This window comes from Poromitra crassiceps (assembly GCF_964638095.1).
Source record: "Poromitra crassiceps genome assembly, chromosome: 23".
In the NCBI taxonomy this organism is placed as follows: Eukaryota; Metazoa; Chordata; class Actinopteri; order Beryciformes; family Melamphaidae; genus Poromitra; species Poromitra crassiceps.
In genome coordinates this window covers 17192630-17212769 of record NC_139639.1, presented here as the reverse complement: position 1 = coordinate 17212769, position 20140 = coordinate 17192630, and the positions used below count along the sequence as shown (strand labels likewise).

The 20140-nt window shown below is 43.6% G+C and overlaps 1 protein-coding gene across 1 annotated transcript in view; it reads right to left on the bottom strand.

Annotated features, from left to right (window-relative positions):
* Positions 1-19234, bottom strand: part of LOC310796790 (unconventional myosin-VIIa-like) — a 29529-nt gene extending 10295 nt beyond the window's left edge. Inside the window, exons 1-32 of the mRNA XM_083659023.1 lie at positions 19109-19234; positions 18194-18262; positions 17937-18052; positions 17643-17764; positions 16782-16924; positions 16279-16392; positions 15871-16024; positions 14813-14889; positions 14504-14623; positions 13868-14010; positions 13557-13767; positions 12945-13080; positions 12691-12857; positions 12070-12210; positions 11268-11426; positions 10960-11052; positions 10506-10600; positions 10048-10132; positions 9276-9377; positions 8358-8474; positions 8022-8234; positions 7146-7418; positions 6723-6878; positions 5869-5937; positions 5630-5754; positions 5208-5334; positions 4138-4257; positions 3360-3533; positions 2590-2817; positions 1272-1439; positions 925-1042; positions 121-247 (exon numbers count right to left, since the gene is read on the bottom strand). Of these exons, the coding sequence (XP_083515149.1) occupies positions 121-247; positions 925-1042; positions 1272-1439; positions 2590-2817; positions 3360-3533; positions 4138-4257; positions 5208-5334; positions 5630-5754; positions 5869-5937; positions 6723-6878; positions 7146-7418; positions 8022-8234; positions 8358-8474; positions 9276-9377; positions 10048-10132; positions 10506-10600; positions 10960-11052; positions 11268-11426; positions 12070-12210; positions 12691-12857; positions 12945-13080; positions 13557-13767; positions 13868-14010; positions 14504-14623; positions 14813-14889; positions 15871-16024; positions 16279-16392; positions 16782-16924; positions 17643-17764; positions 17937-18052; positions 18194-18262; positions 19109-19219 (4373 nt within the window). The 5' untranslated portion in view covers positions 19220-19234. The remainder of the gene's footprint in view (positions 1-120; positions 248-924; positions 1043-1271; positions 1440-2589; positions 2818-3359; positions 3534-4137; positions 4258-5207; positions 5335-5629; positions 5755-5868; positions 5938-6722; positions 6879-7145; positions 7419-8021; positions 8235-8357; positions 8475-9275; positions 9378-10047; positions 10133-10505; positions 10601-10959; positions 11053-11267; positions 11427-12069; positions 12211-12690; positions 12858-12944; positions 13081-13556; positions 13768-13867; positions 14011-14503; positions 14624-14812; positions 14890-15870; positions 16025-16278; positions 16393-16781; positions 16925-17642; positions 17765-17936; positions 18053-18193; positions 18263-19108) is intronic.
* Positions 19235-20140: the final 906 nt, after the last annotated feature.

The window sequence follows — 20140 nt, the reverse complement described above, 5'->3', positions numbered from 1 at the left end:
TCAATATACATTATCCCTTACATAAAGTGGTCCTACTCGGTTTTGTCATGCTCTGTAATCACAGCTACATCATATGAATAATGTTACTTCTCAGTTGTATCTTTGAGAAATGATCTGTACCTCATCATCTGGACTCCAGTCAGCTCAAGGTAGGGGACCTCAAACAGCTTCTTGTCTCGTCCATCCACAAAGTAGATCCCACTCCAGTTTACGGCCACAACGAATTTGCTTTTGGGCAACGGCGGTCCTGTGGATGGATACGGGTATGCAAATGTTTCATGATCAGGGTGCTAACTTCTTATTTCATTTTTACATTAGCCTGTGGACTGCTATATCGCAGCCAGGGTACCTGCTGGTCATGGTCTTTCTGGAATATCATGGAGTATAGAGAGGTGTATTCCAGACAGGTAAAGTTGTGAAAATTTGATAAATTCTATTGGGAAGTCGGGCAATAGTAGGGATTTTTGTTTCACAGATTTGTTGCAGTTGTTGATGATCGTTTGGAGCAGTTTCTCTCCACAGTAAACCAAACTGTACTGGAAATCAGACTTTACAACAATAACACAATTAAGAAAGAAGAACATTTTTAGGTCATGGAAGTGCTCTGACTTAGTTATGTGTAAAGTCATGAAAAATGTAAATGGAATTACATCAGGGCCACAGTGGGACCCCTGATGTCTGTACCATCTCCTTTAGTTTTCTGGCAAATGAGGCACAGATTACATTAGCTTGTATTGAAGAATACTAGCCAGGAGCCATTAAGTGATAAAAACATCCATATGCGTTGATGGGAGCTGTCATTAATGAGATTGATGACACTATAACACGAGTTGTAGGGGGTGACTAGACTCAATATGGAAGCTAAACTTACATTCCTGCCCACCCCCATCAAAGCGTTATGCGTGCACTTCTTGACTGACTGACCTGACGTCATGGTCACTTCATAAAACCTGGAGAAATAGAGTGGCCATTTGTGACGGGCAAAGTCGACCACTTCTCCTTTAACGCTGTCCGTGCTCTTCTTACTGCTGCTGTACTCTTCCTGTATGATCAGGATTCAAGTTAAAAAAAAAGGAGCTACTTGGAGTTTGAAAAGAATATATTAGGATCAGGATTCAACACATTATTCATTCACTCACATTCACTTACGTATCCTCATAAGAAACATCAATAAAGTTGGAAAAGATATATATATATGACAAACACTGTCTAGAGATGCTGTACACACCGTCAAATAAGCACATTGGACTAAGCAGGTTACGGCACTTTACCTGTAAGTATGTCGCGCTGATGAGTTGGATCCATTTCCCCATAGATTTGGTCTCTATGAGCGAGGTGGCGATGCACTCCTCAACCACCTTCCGTGCATTCTCTGTGCTGTTCTGAGAGCCAAACTGTACATAGTAGTGCTTTGAGGCCAGCTGGACATACTCATCCTCCTGAATGAAACATGTTAACCAGATACAGTTGAATCAGTTACACATCAACTGGTTTAGTTTAGTGTCTTATTTCAGAGACATTGACACGGTTCACCATACTGCAGTAGGAAAGGTACTTCGCTGACAAAAATATGTACATCTACTGATACAGTAGTATAACCACATTGTGACTGAATTAGACTAAAGTCTCAAGGTATGAGGGAGAAGCTAATATCATGCATGCTAGCGCTCCTGATACTAACTGGAAAAATAAAGTCTAGCCATACTAAGTCATCTGTGTTAGCTAATTAGCCTAACTGATCATCAATTCAAACTAGGCAAGCTATAGCTATGCCAGGCATGCTGCACTATAGGAAAACAATGATTTTGCAGGCGTCGTGTTTTATTTACAAATGAAAAAGTCATTGCCATTTATATTGTTTTATGCATTTTGACCTTATTGCCAGTCGGCTATTAGCCATTTTTCCAGTTAGCTAATCTGTGCTCTGAAAACTGCTCCCCCCTTTTTGCTCTGCCCATTTAGGTTCATCTCCTGCTCTGCCTTGATCATTCTTGAGAGATGAAGCTTGCCTGAAAAATAATAATAAGCAGTATGTTTTTTGAGTACAGTTAATGGTTTAGTGTGATTAGGAGGTATTGCAAGTGGGCCACCACATAATTTCAAAAACCAAAAACCAAAAACAACTTTAAAAAACCCTTGCTGTTGGACAGCTCCTTGAAAACTGTAACACTGAAAATGCTGCAACATGTTTCAGATGCTGTGTTAATGACTGTAGAAAATAAAAAGTGCTCTGAGCTTTTTTATAGGGTCAGAGGTGAGCCGCGAAACGTTTTGAGATTTTTCAAGCAGGCCCTGAGTTGGAAAAGGTTGGGAACTTTAGCCACCAAATTTTCTTCAAAAGTGTTTGTTCATCAAAGATGTTATACCTGAGTGAGTAGAATTCTCAAAATACTGAGTAGTAGCCTAGCTACAATTTAGCCACAGTCCAAAGTACAAAAACATAACTGAAATTCCTTGAGAGCACAACTCATGAAAAAACATGATATTTAAAAATAAATACTGGTCTCAATGAGTGGGATGGCGACTACTCGAGGCAGTGAACGACACCAGAACATTCTTGGACTATAGCGTTTCAGTATCGTGGCTCACCTTCTCACAGATGTATTCGCTGGTCTTGATGCCCCTGATGACCTGCCTGTAGATGAGATCTGTGCTGACGGGGTCGACTGAACAGTCATGCCAGGGTGTGAACAGCTCCTTGCGGATGTAGAGTCTCCAGGGGGCGTCCTGCTCCTCCTTGCCCTGCCTCCTCACCTCCTGCTCGCACTGAGACACGGCATCCAGCACATGCTTCCCACTGCTGCCCAGAGACCACACCTGAGAAGAAGAAGAACGGGCTGAAACTTCACTTGAATGACGTTTTGTTTTTGGGATCTTTCTCTCCAATTGTACCTGCTCCAATTGTACCATCTCCTCTGCCAATCTGGGGAGATCTGTAGATGAGCACATGCTCCGATTCCGATTGCGATTCCGAATTCCGATTGACCTAACAGCGTGGAGTTGAGTTTCGCCAGCAGTAGCGTGGTAGCACGCAGGAGGACCCCCCCTGACCGACCGACCAGAGGAGGCACTAGTGCAGCAACCATGACACATACCCTTAATCCGCCTTCCCACCCGCAGACACGACCAATTCTGCCTGTATGGACGCTCGAGCAAGCCAGAGGCAATCTGGGAACCCATCGGTTAAATTCGAAAGTCTGTCTCGAGAGATTAAGCCGGAGGTAACACGGGGGCTCGAACCTATGACCCTCGTGTTGGTAGGCAGGGAATCTACCTCTGCACTACCCGGACGCCCTCTTGAATGATCAAGGTAAGAGACCCATTTGAGGACTGAGGCTCTCCACTCTGTCACTGCTCACCTTATCATAGAGGCCGACATAGAGGGAGAATCCCTCGGTGTCTTTGAGCTGGATCTTCTTGGCCACGGCTTGGCAGACTTCAGCAGACGTGCAGGCTGAGTCCATGGGCAGACTGATGCTGCGGCCATCCATTAGAGCCACAGACACCTCAATGGGCTTCTTGGACTTGGTCGCCTGTCCATGGAGAGAGGGAACAATTTGTAGGAGGTACACTGCTCATTTGTAACCTTACTATAATCGTAATAGTCATGGAGTCATTGAAAATCTCAGGTGCAGAGATGCAGACAAACAACATACAGAAAGAAAAGAAAGAAAAAAGAAATGCCTGCTACTTTTCACTCTTTCAGCTTGTTTCTCATTCTAAGCAGGACAACATCTTCCTGTTTAGGGATGAAATGATAACTGCTTTTAATGATAACCGTGATCAAATTCCTTACGATAACCGTAATAAAATTCCTTACGATAACGGTACGCTTTGAAAAACATGGTAAATACTGTCCATCATCAACCAAAGTTGGCAACCGTCTCCCAGATGCAGACGCGCAGGAGAAATGTTTTCAGTGAGTGTATCAATCCTTTTTGGGTCTGAGTCTTCACTATAAAACTTGGTGAAATGATTTCCGTGAGTGTATTAGTACTTTTTGAACATTTTCAGCACATTTTAACAATACCGTGATAATACTGATAACCGTGATAATTTTGGTCACTATAATCGTGATGTGAAATGTTCACATCGTTTCATCTCTATTCCTGTCATGTCAGTGATCAGTGATTTTACCTGTAGCTCTATCCAACAGGGAGGCTCTCTTCTTTCTCCGTTGGCTACGATACGTTTCAGGCGCTCAGCACAATATTCTCCATAACCACTGGACCCTCTGTGGAGGAAGTTCTCTAAATACTGTAGAGGAGAGGAGAATGGAATACAATAGGGTAAAGATGATGATATATGGTAAACTGTTTAGGGGAATGGAGGAATGCAGTATTTCCTCCAGCATGGTTGGTAATTAATAAATGGAATACAATCAGTTGCAGAAAGATTGACATTTAGTTGCAAAGTATTTTTGAAACATTTTGAGATGTGAGGAAAATTCCAATTGTGTATGTACAGTAGCCACTGGCTATATAGCCTTGATGTTGTGTGACATCAATAAAATACTAGACTCAGAGAAGGCAATGCAACAATTAAGAAAAGAGTTTGGACTGTGAGAAAGTCTCTTGATTTCAAACCGCTGCTCACTGCCGGGCTGTTAAGCAGTCCAGTAGAGTCCAGTTACTGACCTGCATGAGGAGGTCTGAGGGAGGGACCAGTTACTGACCTGCATGAGGAGGTCTGAGGGAGGGACCAGTTACTGACCTGCATGAGGAGGTCTGAGGGAGGGACCAGTTACTGACCTGCATGAGGAGGTCTGAGGGAGGGACCAGTTACTGACCTGCATGAGGAGGTCTGAGGGAGGGACCAGTTACTGACCTGCATGAGGAGGTCTGAGGGAGGGACCAGTTACTGACCTGCATGAGGAGGTCTGAGGGAGGGACCAGTTACTGACCTGCATGAGGAGGTCTGAGGGAGGGACCAGTTACTGACCTGCATGAGGAGGTCTGAGGGAGGGACCAGTTACTGACCTGCATGAGGAGGTCTGAGGGAGGGACCAGTTACTGACCTGCATGAGGAGGTCTGAGGGAGGGACCAGTTACTGACCTGCATGAGGAGGTCTGAGGGAGGGACCAGTTACTGACCTGCATGAGGAGGTCTGAGGGAGGGACCAGTTACTGACCTGCATGAGGAGGTCTGAGGGAGGGACCAGTTACTGACCTGCATGAGGAGGTCTGAGGGAGGGACCAGTTACTGACCTGCATGAGGAGGTCTGAGGGAGGGAAGATCCCGAGGCAGATGGAGAGGAGGATCCAGCCTCGCAGGCAGCTCTTCTTGTTCTTATTGTGCACCAGTTGCTTACAGATCTGACAGTAAATCTCATCCCTGCCAGGCACGGAAACACAAACAGTCATATATGCACACAGATAACAAGAAGCCAATGCAAACAGGACAGAGATAACAACTGAACATTGAGTGTGTTTCTTGCCATTAAACTCCACGGGTGTAAAAGCATCATCTATACGCAATTCACAAGAAGGTTATACTGTATGTAACCTGGATTACAAGTCATTTTGCTGCAACATACATTTTATTTTGCCGACACAAATATATGCGTAACATAACCTCCATTATATACTCACATTGCACATCTGTATTCCCCACATAATATCTATTCTACCTTATGTCGCGTCTTGATAGAGCGTAACCGACGATGATGTGCAGTTTTTCAAGAGATGACAGCGGTCGGTCCAGCGTCGGGCCCTCTCCTATCAGGACGTGCTCTTCTTCTGTCATGTCCTCCGGCTGGTGTGGATTATTCAAACACAGAGAATGAGAAGCATGTCATTTAAACTGGAATCAACAGAATGACTGCAGCTTTGTGTTAGCGAGGAATATGACAGCAGCATGATGGCTAACCTCCTCGAGAATAGCAGAGGCTCTTCTCATTCCACCTCCAAACTTCTTCTTGTTCTTCCTCAGTATTTTCTATTTAAAAAACAGATTGGATTATTTTTAGCTGAGAGGAATGACTGGTGCATGGCATTCAGCTGTCAGTCTGTATTCCACAGCAGGAGAAAAGAAGACATTTGTAACAGGGTTAGACCAATATATTGGTTTGGAGATATATCGGCATCAATTAGCCTGTCAGTGTCGTCCACCTGATTGGATAGTTTGAGGTCGGTGCCAATTTTGATCCAATCAGAGAACAATTGACATTTTCTGAGAAACGGAAGGTCCAATCGCGATGCCTTTAAAGGACTAGATGTATTTTTTCACCCCAAATCCAATGCCGCCATCCATGAGCCTCTACGAGTTACATTTGCGGAGAAACGTCCGCCCTGCATGCAGGACTACAGGAGAGAGATATCGAGGACAGTGGAGGGTGGGGGTTTGAAGTCACTGACCAAACACTCTATTTCAGTGATTGCTGTCAGAATATAGAGCCATTTAACACTTATTTTAACACAAAAACATCGCTGAATGCAGCTTTAATTCTAATGCAACATCTTAATTGGATTCCATGGTCTAAATGCTGTTTCATAGGCTTTTCGGCAGCTTTGATCCAAGAATATCAGAATTGCTATCTTCAAAATCCTATATTGGTTGAACATTTATTCATAATATTCTCGTAGTGTTGCATAGGCCTTAAACCAATGAGCCACATTGCCATTGTCTGTTGATTGATCACATACTTGTATTTTTGGCTGTCAGGAATGACGTGTGGCAATGAAACGTAGTACTCTTGGCATCCACACAGTTCACTGCTTTACCTGGTCGAGTCCCACCAGGTTGCTCAGCCTCCTGTCCTGCCGCCCACTCAGAAAGCGGGAGCGCTGGCTGGACGTGGGGGTGCTCTGCTCCGGGCGTCTCGGCTCCGGGATGTCCTCCATGAAGCGCAGAATGATCCACCACACTGTTAGACATGCCTGGAGGGTGGGAGGACAACATGGATGTGAGAGAGGAGGAGATATATGCAGAGTGTGTGTGTGTGGGAGGGGGGTGGTTCATCCAAGTGAGTAGGTAGGTACCAATTATATCATCATAGTATACGCAGCTTTTTATGTACCACTACATCAGACTGCAGCCATAGGGTAGCAATACAGTAGTAGGAAAGCTTTGGAAGGTGTAACTAGTTGTGTATTGAATAGTTGATGGTTAAGAGAGCTGTCTGTCTCTGCTCTGCATCCTCTCACCAGTGCGTCGCCCTCATCCTCGTGGGGCAGCAGCGGCTGCCTGAGTCTCTGCGTGATGTGTGTGTGAGTGGCGTTGCCCTGGAAGTGAAGTGAGGTGAACTTGAGGAAGGAAAACTCCTCATTGCTGTCGTCGTACTCCTCGTCCTCGTCGTCTTCCGGTAATGGAATCGAGGCCGGGGCTTCCAGCTTGGGCTCGGGCTCGGGTTCGGGCTCGGGCTCCGAGGTGTCGACTGCGGCTTCCTCCACCGGCTCTGGTGTGTTGTGCTCCACATCCTAATATAATAAGTTGTAGTGGAGGGCATACCAATAGGACAGTCAGTTAACTAATAATGTATGATAAAATTCTATTCATGTCAACAGATTGCATACTCGAGAACATATGATTGGTTCCTTCTGGGGATGGGACGATACATTACGAAATTCAATATATCGCAATACAAAAATTTGACAATACGCATTGTGGGGCAGAAACATGCAACCTGACACTGCCAGATGGTTTCTTTTCACAGAACCATCTCAGAATGCGTTCGGCAAACCTTTGAAAGGGCCAGGCACTTTTCAAAAAGCTACTTGGCAGGTGATTGGCTGAACCATCTGTCTATCATGTCCATCACGGGCTCGCTTCTCGCTGTCGTACCACCTAAATCCCGCCTGTAGCTGCCTCTGGACGCTGAGTGGTGCGAACCACTGATGGTTCAGATTCAAACCAGCGTGACAAGATGGATTTGTCATGTGATCGTGATCTCATGATCTCGCGCAAATCCAGCTGCCTCGCAAGGTCACGAAACATGAATAATAGCTCATTCTTTCTACCTTGACAAAGAAAGCATCGTCAAACATCGTGTTGCTCAGTCCAATTCAGAGCTGCAGACTAACCTCAAAGCCCTCTGGTGCCGGTCCTTTCCGTCCTCCCACGGCCACGGCGGCTGTGGGGATGAGACCAAACATGTTCTCCACCATTTCCTGCTCGTTGATTGGCTCGGGCTCCTTGGTGGCCTGCTTCGATAGGGCGATAAGTTTCTCCAGTCGGATCTGGAGCTCCAACGCCGTGGCCTCTCGAGCCTCCTGCTCCTGGGCTGACAGGAAGGCCTGGTGGGGGGGGGGGGGGGGGGGGGGGGGTGGTTGGGGGGGTATAGTACGCAAATGCATGAACACACGGTCGTTCCTTCATGTTGCTTCAATCTTTTCCAGTTTCAGACTTCAAACACTTACATCAGTCCTCATCCTTTTAGCCATTGTTCTGGCCAGCATGCCTCTGGTGCACGCCTGCAGCAATATGACCGCCTCTCTCTTCTTCTTCCAGCTCTTCCTCGCCCGGTAGCCTCGCACCTACAGTTCACCAGCATTTATTAGTCATCATACTCTTTTTTAGTTGTGTTGTGTGTGTTTTAAAAGAGTTGTTTTTGCCTCAATAATATGCAAAATAAGTTAAAGGGGCAGTTCACCCCCAAAATTTTCCTTTTACCTGTAGTGCTATTTATCCATCCACACTAGTGGATGGCACTCGGCTTGTGGTGCTCAAAGTGAGTAAAACCCCCCCCAAAAACAACAACAAACAAGCAACAGCAATGTCTCTTTTGATGAAACTACTAGCGGGTGTAGTTTTGTTGAGCACTTTGAGCACCATAAGCCGAGTGCCATCCAGGTCCATTGTATTTGATAGAAGGCAGACATCTCTATACGGGTGATAACTCCAAAACTCTCACACCAAAATGATCTAAATGGATAAATAGCTCTATAGATAAGAGGGAAAATATTTGGGGTGAACTGTCTTTACTTCCCTTTCTTTCCTGATTTTTCTGCCATTTTCTCCCCAATTGTACTTGGCCAATTCCCCCTGCTGTCCCGATCGTTGCTCCACCCCCTCCATGCTTCCTCCAACACATGTGCAGTCACCAGCCGCTTCTTTTCACCTGACAGCGAGGAGTTTCACCGGCAGGACGTAGCACGTGGTGGGAGGGTCATGCTATCCCCTTAGTTCCCTTAGGCGAGTGCTTTTAACTCTACACTATCCACACTCCCCCTTAAGTCCTTTTCTTACCTGAAACCTGAGAAGATGTATCTGTCATCTCTAAAACATGCAAAAATGAAGAAGAAGAAGACACACAGTGTGCCAAGCTATTTGCATACCTGACGCTGTATGGTGACTGCTCCTTCTCGCGCTCTTTGGTAGTGTAGGTGGAGCCGCCGGCCACGGATCACAGCTGCCAGGCGGTCAAAGCCTTGCCGGAGCTAGTTGGAGCAAGGGAGGAATGAAAGGACGAGGTCAGCCGAACCGAGATAAGTCCATTTGATTGGACACAAGGTGTCTCCTTAGTGTGGCAAATGTCAAGAGCAGAGAGAGAGAGAGTACCGTAAATTCCGGACTATAAGCCGCACCTTTTTTCCCGTTTTTTGGCCTTTTTTGGCCCCTGCGGCTTATATAACGGTGCGGCTTATCTATGGATTTAAAAAAAAAAAAAAAAAAAAAAAAAAAAAAATCTCTCTTTTTTAGCACTCTTTCTAACTATAAATCCACTTCTGTTTTAATTTCCTCTCTTGCCCTCTTTTCACCACACTGTATGACACTGTATGACACTGTGTGCACTGTAAATAACAACACAGGTGGTGTTGTGTTATGTTGTTTTGTTGAAATGTTAATAAATGGGAGCTTCCTCAAACAGCCATCTCTTTCCCGACAATCCCCTCTGTGCATGAACCCTTACATATGGTAATTAAACATTAAAACACAAAAAAAAAAAAAAAAAAAACATTAAAACACCCGCGGCTTATAGTCCGGTGCGGCTTATATAAGAAAAAAATAGTCAACTTTGCAGGTGCGGCTTATACACCGGTGCGGCTTATAGTCCGGAATTTACGGTAGTTATTTTTTGTTTTAACTGGAGTTGTGACAGCACCACACCTTTCTCTGCTGCTTCTTCTCCCTGGCAACTCTCCAGTGTTTCTGCAGCACCACAGCTGCCCTCTTCTTCTGCAAAAAGCACTTTCTACAAAGAGAGGGGGGAAGTTAAAAAAAATCATCCACTTTGATCAACCACCGTCCACACTCCATCTCTCCAAGTCTCTTTGGTTCCACGCCATTGTTGCCAAAAAATAACTTTTTATGTCTGTTCGAAGTGTCTCAACTTGTAATTATAGGTATGTGTGTATCTGTACTGTAACTAATCTATTTTACCCATAACTATTTGATTTCTTTGATTTCGTCTTTGCGACCCAAGCCATCTCCCAGTCCTCTCCTGGACCCGATGTCCACATGCTCGTATCTCCACCATAACCTTTCCCAGTTTCTGCTCTGTCTCTTTTGGCCCTATCTCTGTACCTGTCATGGTGTCCCAGCATCACCCTCTGGTATCTCTGTACCTGTCATGGTGTCCCAGCATCACCCTCTGGATGATGAGGGCCTTCCTGTCGAGCTCCTTTTGCCTCTCCCGTTCCAGGACAGTGTCGTGGACATCCTGAAATAAGGTGAAAGGTCGTTGTGATTGTATTCCCACGAGGACGGTCCCCAACTCAACTAGGAGCCATTTTAGCCACTACTCAAATAATCTGTTTATCATACAAGACTCAAGACTGAAATAACGTATTGTGTGATTAAATAAATCCTTAAAATACTAAACTAAAGATTGGTGCAGAGTACTGGTATAAATACAAAGTCTAATACATGTAAACATGAAGATATTCTTCTGTGCCATTAGTTCATGATAAAATGTCCAATCATGTTTTGTTATGTTGAACTAAACAACTGCTGCGGTACAAGATGGGTATCATTTATTTGAGTTGTCACAGTGCAAAAATGCATATAAGGTTTCTGCACCTTCAGGAAAATCTTGGTCCTGCCTATTTTCCAGTCGTTCTTCCCTGTAATCACCGCCTTGCAGATGGCTTCACAACAATGCACAGCTGGCTCCTGGAGGAACAACAAGGCATTTCTTTGATAAGTGTTGAACACAAGGCCGCGACGACAGCCCTATTTCCTCCGGGGGATTGAGACAGAGAAAAAGGGAGTAATCTGCCCATCTATCTATCACAGGCACATCTATTATCTAGAGAGCAAGATGCTGCAGTCATATTCTCGTTGTGTCACAGATATAAGACGTTTCTATTGATCTCAATGACATTTACAGTTCTGGGATCACAGGTGGTCGTCTTCAGCAGCACCCTGTAGCGCTGCAGGAATTCCCGGAAGGTGTGGCGGATGGGATAGCCCAGCTTGCGGATGCGGACGGTGTCCATCATGCCGGAATACCTCATCTGGCGCATACACAGCTCTCTGTCAAAGACCTGCAGGAGAGCGGGACAGGGCTTAGCTCACTCACTTATATGGCATGCAGCTACTTATGGAAAAATTCATCATTTTCCAGAATGCAATAGCACAAATGCAAAATCACCACTTCAGATCTCGTGCTTATATATTTGTGGATATTGCGAGATTATATAGTTATAATTTGGAGTATATGGCAATAAAACACACACACACACACACACACACACACACACACATATATACACACACACACACACACACACACACACACACACATATATATATACACACACACACACACACACACACACACATATATATATATATATATATATATATATATATATATATATATATATATATATATATAGTATATATAACAAATATATATAACGTTAAAACTGCTACATGTAGCATCTTACCATCAGTAAATAACAATTTCCTTTACCAACATTACCATAATAATTTTGAGACATTAGTATATTAGTTCATGTAAATTAACAAGACCATGATTGTCTCTAGAAGATACAGTAGGCAGCTTCTACCAGCCTCTACACTGCATTTACATTGTGTGCCAGCAGGGTGGATTCTGCAGGAAATCTGCTGGTCACAAAACAGAAAGAGGGCGCTGTTCCTCCAGCGCAAACTTGTGTCATTCACCTGAGACTGCTTGCCATCGTTGGGTTTGAAGCAGCGGATGAAGAATGGCTGGCAGATAGAGAGGGCCTTCATGAGGGAGTCCAGAGACTGGCGGAACTGACCGCTCAGTGTCGGCACCTGCTTACGGCCATTACTCTGGGCCTGCAGTGGATGATGGAGAGAGAAGACTAATGTCATGATGCTGAGTCGGTAATACAGTGGCAACCAAGACAACCACGATCGTTATCATTCTCATTCCTGCGATACCAATGTACACTGCAAAAAATATCCATCTAAGAGGCTATCAGATCTTAAAATCTCATACAATCTATTATTATTGTGCTTGCTGAAAGCAAGGAAGGAGGTGAGATCATTTCACTTTATTCTAACACAAATCAACTTCTTCTCAATTCATTTTGTTGATACCAGTGTAATACCAGTGTGGTGATCTGACATACTGTATCACTGAATATGAAATTAAATTACTTGCTAAGGTGGCTATGTTTTGCAGTGATCAGAGATGGGAGAAGGCTGTCTCTGTTCCCCAAGAAATCATGGTTGTACATTGATTTGATAAGTCAACTCCCCTTACAGAGAGAGCTGCTACTGAGTTTCTACTCAAACCGGATCAGACTTTCATACCCGTAGAGAGCTTATGGGCGTCATGATGATCCTTTTGTTGGCAGGAGCCTTCACTCCATTGGTCGAAAGCTCTTTCTCAAATATCTTACGAAGCAGCTTATTGGTGGACGTGTCAATCATCTTGATTATGTCAGAGTTGACAGCATCTCTGTTCTTCTCCAGGAATCCTGAATGGAAGAAAAGAACATGACTGAACTTTACATAGACTGTAAATGTTTTATCTGTCTGGGATCCATTTAAATTTGTTCGTGTACCTTCAGAGTTGTAGTAAACCACCCCAGCAAAATGGCGGATGGCGAAGTCCGTGTCACGTTCACTCTTGGAGGCGATATAGGATTTGTTCTTGCGGTGCTGTTGGTTCATCTTGTTCAGCATAGTGATGTCTGTGCCCTGTGACCCAACAAAACAACGAATTATATTAAATACAACACTCGGGGAAAATCTGAATAATGAACTGAATAAAGTACATTGTAATAGCACATAAATAGGTTTACATTTGTGCAATGTCACCTTAAATTGTTATACATCTGCTGCAAAATATTTCCAACTTAACAAGCCGTTTATTCCTATATTTAGGCGTTAAATTAAATTGTGTTAAAAAAAAACGTTAAGAAATTCCACCACTGGGGTGAGATAGTTTCCCCTTTCCAATGCAGTTTCATTTTTGTATTTTCTAGAAATTAGCCACTACCTTGAATAGGAGGAATAAGCAGATCACTCCATTAGTCAAGAAAAAGAGACACTTACAAAAAGTCCTTACACAAGGCGATTTGATTTGCATTGGCAGACTTTAACATCATATGAACATCATCCATTTGTTAGTGTTAGATTTATGAACTGATAAGGCCAACGCTATGTAACAATACCTTTGGAAAATTGCTCTCTTCATCAATCAGGGCCAGCAGGTTACAGGATTTCCCAGCCAGCAGGTCCAGGATGTGCTGGTTGTCGCCAAAGCTGATGTTGGTCCACACAATATCCTCTTTCAGGTATTCGTCCTGCTCCAGCTTGAAGATGTGCCGCACAAAGAACTGTTGTAGCTGCTCATTGGCAAAGTTAATGCACAGCTGCTCAAAACTGAAAAATGACAGGGTGACATTTGATCATTCACTGGAGAAATTGCCAAGTTGTGATATAGTAGCATCGATGTTCAGGTAGTGCTGCAAAATCTGCTAACCTGTTTGTGGTGAAGTTCTCAAACCCGAAGATATCCAAAAGGCCGATAGAGTGACAGGAGGATTTAGGGCTTTTCGATGACTTCTTATTGATGACACTGTTGATTTTCTCAACGATCCATATGAACAGCTTGTTGTAGATCGCCTGAGAGATCAAACACACATCACTGCTTAGTTTGGAATTCTCAGGGTTCCCACACCTTCTTAAACATCAAATTCAAGGACTTTTCAAGAATTTTCAATTCACCCAATTCCCTCAAAATTCAAGAACCTAACACGGCATAGTCTGAGAACATGGATTAATGAATTTGTCTTCGTGTAAGTATGCACCGTAGCGATCATATCAGTACTCTAGTAAAGGAAAATAGGAAAATATCTAAAAGAAGAAATCACAACAATGCAAGTGCAGTCCAATATATACAATATATACACGAATATGAGGGGTGTTAAGTAGGCATTAAATAAGTAAGGGTTAAAACAGCTAGAGCCCTAATATGGTTGGATTGGCATGCTCGTCCCACATGCATGTTCAGTGTCCCTCCCCAGTGTAATGGTCCTTTGATGCTGCAGGTCAATGTCTTAGACAATAAGGAAACACACTACATATTGATTTATTGTCATTGGATCAGCTTCATTACCTTGACGAAGGCGTCTCTGCAGTCAGAAGCCTGTGCAGAGCTGAGGGGTTTGGTCACCCGCTCTCTGTTGGTCAGGAAGGAGCGGTGGGTCAAACTATTGGCCAGGGACGCATGCTGCACCTGGAGGAGGCAGACAGGGGGCCCGCATCAGCATTACATCAGCATTATCTCATGTTTGACGAATGACGATCAATTCCTGCCACTAGAGGCTGACGTCCCTTCAGTGTCTCCTCTTTCACAATAACGATGGGGCCAACAAGAGTGGGTCAACAATCACAACAGATAACGTGTAAGTGAAGAAACGCCTACCATCAGCAGCGTGCCGGCGAGGCTGAAGTGCTCTGATTTGCTGACATCACTGCTGTCCATGTTGTTCAGGGTGGTGGCTGGTGGGAACACACGTTTAAGACACTGTGATGGTATCATATGTGTTGGATTAATCAAAATATACTAAGTACAAGTCGATTGACAACAACATTTTTATTACAAATTAAGCCGATCTTTGCTATCCAAGCCAAATTGTCTGGACTATAGTGTTATGAAAAAGTCTGAGACAATAAATAAATATATAAATTAAATAAATAAACTAAATAAATACATAAATAAATAAATACATAAATAAATACATAAATAAAATAAAATGTAGGGTTTAAAATGGAATTTTCTAATTTCATATGACAGATTAATTGAAGGTAATCCTATGGTATGTATGGCACCTTTACTCTCAATGAACCCCTGCATATTAAATGTGTGTCAAGTGTTATATCAAATGCTCATTGCAGTGTGGTTATGTATGTACTGTGTGTTTGTTACCTTTTTGTATTGAATCATAATGTAGCATATTAATGCTTTAGTAGTATTACTTTATTTATTGTGTAATAATTTATGCTTCCCCTGAATTACAATCATGTTTTTTTTGCATACCTTTTATTTTTATTTATACCGGGGGAGTCTCACTGAGCAATGCTCTCTTTGTCAGGAGCGCCCTGTTCACACACACACATTCATAACTGGAAGCTGACCAGTACAACCACAGTCTGATCTGCTGGCCACTGAGCAGCTCCACTGGAGCGGTTGTGGTTCAGGGCCTTGCTCAATGGCACCTCAGTAGTGGTAATGAGCGAGGGACAAGCACTGCTTTTTCACTTTCCCCACCCAGCTTTATCCTGCCGGTCCCGGGGATTGAACCGATGACTTTCTGGTCACAAGCTCTCTTCTCTAACCTTTAGGCCACCACTGCCCCAACGATTGCATTTTTACATTTGTCAAACTGAACTAAAGTGAACTCAAGTAAACTCAACTCAAGTAAACGACTACCACAAAATCCTACAGATGCCCTGTAACTGTGTACACCCAGTGAGGCTCACCTTGGAAGCAGACGTTCCCCAGGTGTAATATGGCTGCCAACAGCTTGAGGATCTCCAGGCACTCGTGGTCTGAGAAGGTCAGGATTTTCAGAGCCGTGCGGATGCGGTCGTAGTCCTTGGCATCGTTACGGCCTTCACACAGGATACAGTTACCCTACAGCACACAGAGATTTACATTACGATTTACTGCACATAGAGATGATCTAACATGTTTTAGTGAATGTGAGGAAACGTCTTTGTATTCATTTGATCAGATTTCCTGTAATATCTCCAGGCACAACTGGTTTAATACATGGTATCACTGCGTCTATAAGACAATGCTACTGTACAGTATCAGCTCATCTCAAATATTAACATCAATAAAAAAACAAATAGATACTGTGGCACATACTGTAGCTATTGTAATACCTTCGAGAGGAACTTGTATTCTTTGGCACCCCCGAGGCTCAGAGACTTCTTCTGCTCTGCTGTTAGTCCTGCCAGCATGCAGTAAAACATGTGGTAGTTGCGCTCCTCCAGGGCCTGGGGTTATGGAGCAAGAATTCACATTTATTACTGCCAAACAAAGGTAAAATTAGACCATTTCCATTCCAAAGGTATCACGGGTATTCAGTCAAGGACCGCAAATGAACACTGAGACACGAGCTAGTAAAGTCTCACATGGCTTGTATAGTTTTTACAACACTGCATAGTGACTCAATGAACGTTTTCTCTGCAGGTGAGTGAGAGTCCCAATGCCCCCTATGTCCAGGCGTTAACAGCAGTAGCATGTAGTAGCATGTTTATGTTAACAGCTGTTCAAGGCTATAATCATGTGATCCCCTCGGTGCCACCACACCTATGTTGGTCTATATAGATTTACCCTATGGAGAGATAGCGGAGCTTGTTTTGATTGGACGGGGCTGTGTTACCTGATGGCAGACGCGAGATTTCTCCAGAAGATACTGCTCCACGCGAGCGCCTTCAATCACTCCGTCGCTGTTGAAGAAGATCTCCAAGTATTTCCCAAAGCGACTGGAGTTGTCGTTGCGAATTGTTTTAGCGTTTCCAAAAGCTGTGTGGGACAGAGTAGGGACATTTGAACACTTGTTTCAGCTGTTTTTTAACTTTTAACCACTATTCTGCGTGTGTGTGTGTGTGTGTGTGTGTGTGTGTGTGTGTGTGTGTGTGTGTGTGTCTGTCTGTGTCTGTCTGTGTGTGTGTGTGTTTCAAAAGGCACTCACAGTATGTGTGCTGTAAGTTGAGAGTCCATGGATGTATGCATGTCTTAGATCAGGGATACTCAACTTGCTTTGCCCGGGGGCCACTTTCGTGAAATGATAGAAGGCCATGGGCCAGTTAATAAACAAACAATATACATTTTTCTGTAGCGGATTGTAGGTTTTTGGGGTGTCAGCTGGAGTTTAGTCTGACAATGTTGTGCACACCGGATAGTTAGTTAGGTTAAGTACCTGGGTAGCGAGCAGACAACGGTATTTGACAATTTAGCAGCTAAATCATAGATTATTGAAAGATATTCCATATTCCAGACTGAAATGCTATAACAGAAGTGGAGTATTGGCCAGAATGACATGAACATTTGGACACTTATTCAGCGGGTATCTTGCATGTTGCATTCAGGTGCACTGTAAAATTAAATTAAAATAACATAAAAAAAAAAAAAAATTGCAATTCCATCGCGGGCCACACAGGGGGCGCCTGCGGGCCACAAGTTGAGTATCACTGTCTTAGATGTTTAAATACTGGACTCTGCAGTTCTGCAGCTCCAGTACCTTCTAGAATGGGGTTGGACTCCAGTATCTGCTGTTCGATCCAGGAGTGCTGACCGCTGATTGCTGCCAAGTACTGCAGGATCAGCTTAGTGCTCTCCGTCTTCCCCGCTCCTGACTCCCCACTGACAGATAGGGTGAATGAATGAATGAATAAATGAATGAATGAATGAAAATATTGCCTGCATAATACCCTAATACACCATTAATTCTACACGAGAACATTGACTATGGGCAACAGTTAGCAGGCACGATATGTGCATTTTTGGGGCTCCTGTCTGGTGGGTTTGCTCTGACCTGATGATGCAGCACTGGTCCTTGCGGTAGCGTGTCATGTTGGAGTAGCAGCTATCAGCGATGGCAAAGACGTGCGGAGGGAGTTCCCCAAGCTTGTGACCGTGGTACAGCCTCACCTGAAGGACAATAGCATGCAACTAATCTTCCTCCCATAGTGGGTTGCAGGTAGATTCAACTTATTAGATGCCTAAATAATGGCCTAAAGTTGTATTTCCATGATCAACGACAGCAAAAGAAAAGTGTGTGTACAGACTCACCTGTTCACCTGTATATATAGGCAGGTCTTGATACGGGTTCACTGCCACCAGCACAGAGCCTGTGTAGGTCTGGCACAATCAGAAAGATTTTTCTGTAAGACATTTAGGACTGACAATCTTGAAAAGTTGACCGAATAAATAGGCAATTTATAGCAGCTTTACTTGCTGTAATGCTTAACATTTTAAATTTAGATTGCAGTAGTAATCTAGGGGGAATATATTGTGATTCCACAAATGCTACTTATTCCTATTGAAGGCTTAGCTGATGAAGACAAAATGTACCTATTGTAAGCCACTTTGGACAAAAGCATTGGCTAAATGACATAATGTAACAAGACAAACAATTATGAGCAAAGTCAAAAAGGGGAAGCGATGTCTGCCTCCTTACAGGCACTAGGGGTGTCAAAAATAATCGATTATAAGATGCATCGCGATGCGGACGTGCACGATTCTGCATCGATTAACAAATATTAAAAATCGATTATTAAAAAAAAAAAAAAAAAAAAAAAAATTATAATCAAATAAAATAGAATGTAAGTACATGCAGTTGTTTATTTTAATTATGGATCATAATACAATGCAATTCCAAATGCACTTTTATTTTAAAAGTAGCCACACAGTAAGAAAAAAGAAAGTGAGAAAAAATAAATCATGTATTGCGGAAAAAGTGATGCATCGATTTAAGATGCATCGTGATGCATCGTTTAATCGAATCGAATCGAATCGTTGACAGATGAATCGTAATCGAATCGAATCGTGAGGCCAGTGAAGATTCACAGCCCTAACAGGCACTGGAAACAAATCCACCTGAATAAGTAATTTAGTGAAGGATAAGTTATCTGGATAATGGTCGCATTTAAAAACCAGGTGTAAATGGGGTGTTAGGGTAGTGTGGGTGTTAGTGAGGTGACCCACATAGATGATGCCCTGCTTGTGTCGGACCAGCAGGTTCCTGAGCAGGCCCGCTTCGGTCAGGTCCCCCAGCTGGATCATGTCATCCACCCCCTCCACTGATGTGGGGTGCATGACCCGCACGGAGGCCTCCTGCTCCTGGGACAGGCTGCATTCCTGGGAGATGTAAGGGATTATGATACATACTGTACAGGTACAGTAACAATAAATGACCTGAGACCTTGTGTGACGGGGTATTCACCGACCTTTCCCTCATCGTCCACCAGTATCCGGTGATTGGAGTTGGTCACTCTGACCCGGGCTCCGATGGGCACCCCAATATTGGAGTCCACCCACACCCACTCACCCTGAAAACATGGATCATGGAGTGAGGAGCCGCGTCATGATTTTAGGGTAAACATGTCAATGAATCCGCTGAATCCGTCTTTTTTGTAATGTGCTAATCCAGAATGTACGATGGGTTTTCCCTTTCGGTTTACACTATTTCCTGGAATGAGGTGTGCTATATCCAGGAACAGTGCCAACTGAACAGCAGGGCTTCCCAGCAAGCAATATCCTCTTCAATAAAATCCATACACATAGTACAGTCAGTCCTGAGGGCGTCTGTTTACAGCGTTCATACAGACATTAATAAATTCACTATTTAAGCACTTCAAGCACTTTTTCAAGCAAAAAAAATTTCATTTCCAAGGACTTCACACAAATCAAATAATTGATTGATTGCACCTTGGCAGAACCCTGTGTTTAGCACAAAAAACAGCCTTACCTTTCTCAGCATCACCAACTTGCCGCTTTCCTATCACCTAAATAAAACAAATCCACTTTACAACTTGGTCAATGTCAAAGAAATAACAAAAGTGAGCGACAGAAACGTAATGTACATGTGCTTAGCGAGACTGAATTCGCTTGTGTAAAATCATCAATACCAGATGCAGCTTGGACCAACGGTTTTCTTCTGGTTTCAACAGCAGGAGTTGAATAAGAACACAGGTATGCAATATAACATCGGGATATACAATCATCCCAATGAATTAC